The 4,624-nt window shown below is 39.1% G+C and overlaps 1 protein-coding gene across 1 annotated transcript; it reads left to right on the forward strand.

The window, feature by feature from the left end:
• Positions 1–644: 644 nt before the first annotated feature.
• LOC131831212 (olfactory receptor 2V1-like) lies at positions 645–1,592 on the forward strand. The gene has a single exon (XM_059173383.1). It carries the CDS (start codon positions 645–647, stop codon positions 1,590–1,592), a length of 948 nt encoding a protein of 315 aa, XP_059029366.1.
• The last annotated feature ends 3,032 nt before the right edge of the window (positions 1,593–4,624 follow it).

A 4,624-nucleotide genomic window follows, 5' to 3' on the forward strand; every position in this document is an offset into this window, starting at 1 on the left:
TGTTATATCGATCAATTGTGTTTATTGTTACACAGATTATAATGGTACAAAACCTATCAGCTACCAGTCAGTAATTTGTCTCAGCAAGATAGTTACACTCTTTGTGTATAAACATAAATGAAATCCTTGTTTCCCTGAGATGTATTTGAAGGCATCTTTGTGTTTTTAAAGGAAGACGTTCTAACAGGACAAGTTTTTTTTTTTTTTTCCAAAACATGTCACATTATTCAATACATATCACGAATATTTAAAACATTGGCTGCAGATTGATAGATTAAGTGTATTGCTTTTTTTTTTTTTTTTTTTTTTTTTTTTTTTTTTTTGGTCAGAGAGAGTGAGCACAGGCAGACAGAGTGGCAGGCAGAGGCAGAGGGAGAAGCAGGCTTCCCGCTGAGCAAGGAGCCCGATGCAGGACTCAATCCTAGGATGCCAGGATTATGACCTGAGCCAAAGGCAGCCGCTCAACCAACTGAGCCAAAAAAAAAAAAAAAAAAGTTAAATATATTACAACATATTTGGATTTGCTCAGTAATTATGCAGGTTTCCAGAGTAGATTCAAATCAGTAGTGCATTTATACTAGAAGAGCAGTGACACTCTATGTTCTTCTTCCATGATCCTCCAGATCAAACCAGTAGACTAAGGCATGGAGCAAGGAAATGAATCTGTCACCACAGATTTCATTCTCCTTGGCTTTTTCTCTGACTCCCAGCATCCTAAACTCCTCATCTCCGTTGTACTTCTGAGTCGTGGGGTGGCCATCACAGGAAATTCCATCCTGGCCCTGCTGATCTGGGGTCATGCTTGCCTCCACACTCCCATGTACTTCCTGCTCAGTCAGCTTTCCCTCATGGACCTAATGTTAATCTCCACCACTGTCCCCAAGATGGCTGCCAACTTCTTTTCTGGACATAGGTTTATCTCTCACATTGGCTGTGGAGTCCAAATCTTTCTATACTTAATGCTAGGAGTGGCTGAATGTGTTCTTCTGACTCTCATGGCCTTTGACCGCTATTTGGCCATCTGTAGCCCCCTCAGATATCCGGTCATCATGACACCCCGAGTCTGTATGCAAATGGCCACTGGCTCATGGGCTGGGGGTGTGCTCATCTCCTTAATGCACACTATTTATGCAATGCACTTCTCTACTTGTGGCTCCAGAAAAATTCACCATTTCTTCTGTGAGGTAATGGCCCTTCTGAAGCTCTCCTGTGAGGACACTTCAACCTATGAGAAAGTGGTGTTAGTGTCCAGCATTGCTTTCCTTCTTATCCCTTTTGGACTCATCGTGACTTCCTACATCCTCATCTATTTCGCTGTTCTCCACATGAACTCCCCTGAGGGCAAAAATAAAGCTCTAGCTACCTGCTCCTCCCACCTTGGTGTGGTAAGTCTCTACTTTGGTCCAGCCATGATTATCTACACAACTCCACGTTCCTCTCTCCCCTCAGAAGTGGACCAGCATCTCTTTGTGTTTGATGTAATCATTACCCCCATGCTTAACCCCCTCATCTACAGCCTGAGGAACAAGGAGGTGTTGGGGGCTCTGAGGAAGGTTCTGTGGAGAAAGCTGATGTTTAAACAGAAAAGATGATGTCACTTGTTTCTTTAAACACCCAGATTCTTTATTGTTCTCCTAGTTAATGCTAATGCTATTATGAAAAAATAAACTCTAGATTTCAATTTTCAACCCATATTACAAAAGTTATACTTCCTTCCTTTCAAATTTTAAGTAATGTGTACTATACTACAATGGGGTAGGGAGCTCCTATTTAACAGTATTACTTAAACTAACTGTTAGTTCCCCTATAAATCAAATTCTGAAAAGTGACCGAGGCATATATATATAAACAAACTTCACATGATTTAAGATATCCTCCTAGATAACATGGTCCTAATGTTCCTTTTTAACCTCATGGTCTACACTCATCATCAGTACACTCAGACATGCATCATTTTGGTTTATTCAGCCTTGGACTTTTCGTATGATTTCATGAGTCATCATTTTTTAGACACAGCTTGGTATTACCTCTGTCACTTGTGTCCATCTATTGAAATGCCACTCTTCCATGAACCGTCTCAAAACTCTCTCTTTGATTTCCTGGCTTCATTGCAGATTCTGCTAGTTTCCCATTACTTACAACTTAGCAAATTTGTGTCAGGTCTGAAAAAAATATTTATTAATAATATGATTACTTACTCTAGAAATTTTCAAAAAATACAATGAAAGAGGGGGGGAAAGCCCATATTCTGACCAATCAGAGGAAAATACTATCAAGTTTGTATATAAAATCTATTAATTACTTTCTATGTGACATATTTTCTTTTTAAATTATTTTTCTTTTAATCTGAAATATAGTTGACATAAAATTATACTAGTTTCAGGTGTACAACACAGTGATTAGACAATTGTATACATTACAAAATGCCCACCACATATATATAACCATATATATATATATATATATATATATATATATATGAGTAGGGTTATTGTCATATATATAACTCATATATATATATGAGTAGGGTTATTGTCTGTCCCCATAGAAAGTTATTGCAATATTATTGCATATTTCCTATGCTGTGCTTTTCATCTTAGTGAGTTATTAGTGTTACAACTAGAAGTTTGTATCTCCTAATCCACCTTCACCTATGTTGCCTATTCCTCTCCCATCCCCTCTGGCAATCACCATTTTGTTCTCTGTATTTATGAGTTGTACGTTTTTGGTTCACTTTGTTCATTTGTTCTGCTTTCTGAATTCCAAATATCAGCAAAATTACATGGTATTTGTCTTCTCTGTATGACTTATTTCACTCAGCAAAATACTCTAGGTCCATCTAGGTGATCAGGAATGGCAAAATTTCATTCTTTTTTATGGCTAATATTGCATTGTGCATATATATATACACCACTCTTCTTTGTCCATTCATTTATCAATGAACATTAAAGTTGCTTTTGTATTTTGGATATTGTAAATAATGCTGAAATAAACATAAAAGTGCATATATCTCCTTGAATTGGTGTTTTCATTTTGGGGGAGAAATACCCAAAGCAATGGAATTTACTGGATCATATATGGTAATTCTATCTTTAATTTTTTGAAGAGCCTCTATACTGTTTTCCATAGTAGCTACACCAATTTGCATTCCTACCAATAGTGTACAAGTTCTTCTTTCTCATCCTCATCAACACTTGTTATTTTTCTTTTTTATTACCAGCCATTTTGGATGAGGTAAGGTGATATCTCATAGCAGTGGTTTTTATTTGCATTTCCCTCATGATTAGTGACGTTGAGCATCCTCTTATATGTCTGCTGGTCACCTGAATGTCTTCTTCAGAAAAATGTCTTTTCAGGTCTTCAGCTTATTTTTTTAACTGGAATTTTCTGGCATTGGTTGTATGAGTTCTTTACATATCTTTGATATCAACTTCCTATTGAACATATCATTTACAAATATCTTCTCCCATTCAGTGAGTTGGCTTCACTGTGCAAAAGCTTTTTAGTTTGATATAGTCTTAATAGTTTAATTTTGTTTTTGTTTCCCTTGCCCGAGAAGACATATCCAGAAAAATATTGCTAAAGTCAATGTCAAAGAAATTACTGTCTAGGGATCTTTTAAAGGAGTTTTATGGCTCCGGGTCTTAAATTTAGGTCACTAATCCATTTCATTTTGTAGATGATGTAAGAAAATGGGCCAGCTTCAATTAGAGCTTGGAACAATGGTGGTGTGGAAGGACGCTGAGCTCACCTGGCCCCATGTGCACAAGATATCATCCATGTACAAGGCAATAAAAGGGAAAGTGATTAAAGACTGACGGAACAAAGTAAACAACTAAATATAAAGAAGAAGCTGCATCTGAAAGATTTAGGAAGGTCAGAAATGGAAGCAGGCTGCCCCTAGGAAGGAGGAGCCTGCACTTGTGGAAAAGGCAGGAAAAGAAATGTGCCCTTGCACCAGGAAGCTCACACAGAGAAGAATAATCCCCATAACGTTTGGCTTTAAAAACCGGAGGGACAGAATTCCATGGGTTTGTAAAACCAGTGGGACATGGAACCTGGAGCTTGAAAAGTCACCCAGCACTGGGTGAGCAGAGAGGGCCAATGAGAGCTGGGTTGCTGCCTTCAAAGACACACCCAACTGCAGACACACAATGCTGGAGGCAAATAGGAGACAGATTGTTCATATTGATTTTGGAGCATATTGAGGGAATTCTTTGAAAATGAGGGAAGTTGCAGGTGCCATTTTCCTGCCCTGCCACTCAGCTTAAATACAGAGCAACTTGCAGGAGGCAGGGCTACACAAACACCTGTAGCCTCAAACCAGGGCTCCGGGCAAATTTTGTTAAAGGTGCTATACATGCCATTCAGCCATGCACTACCATCCACCATCATGCCTCCTGCCCAGCTGCTAGGTGCACAACTGTTACCATGTGCAGCACCCAGGGGCAGGATTGAGCCTAGCCACATGCCCTCAACCACTCATGCATGGACCAGACTTCACCCAAGCATCCTTGGGTATTTCACTGAGCCTCGTGCTCCCAGCCACACCACACTTCAGGGCAATTTGCATAAGACTAGTGACACGACAAATTTTGCCAACGCACTACTGTCCTACTCCCAA

This window comes from Mustela lutreola, chromosome 5 (assembly GCF_030435805.1).
Source record: "Mustela lutreola isolate mMusLut2 chromosome 5, mMusLut2.pri, whole genome shotgun sequence".
Classification (NCBI taxonomy): Eukaryota; Metazoa; Chordata; class Mammalia; order Carnivora; family Mustelidae; genus Mustela; species Mustela lutreola.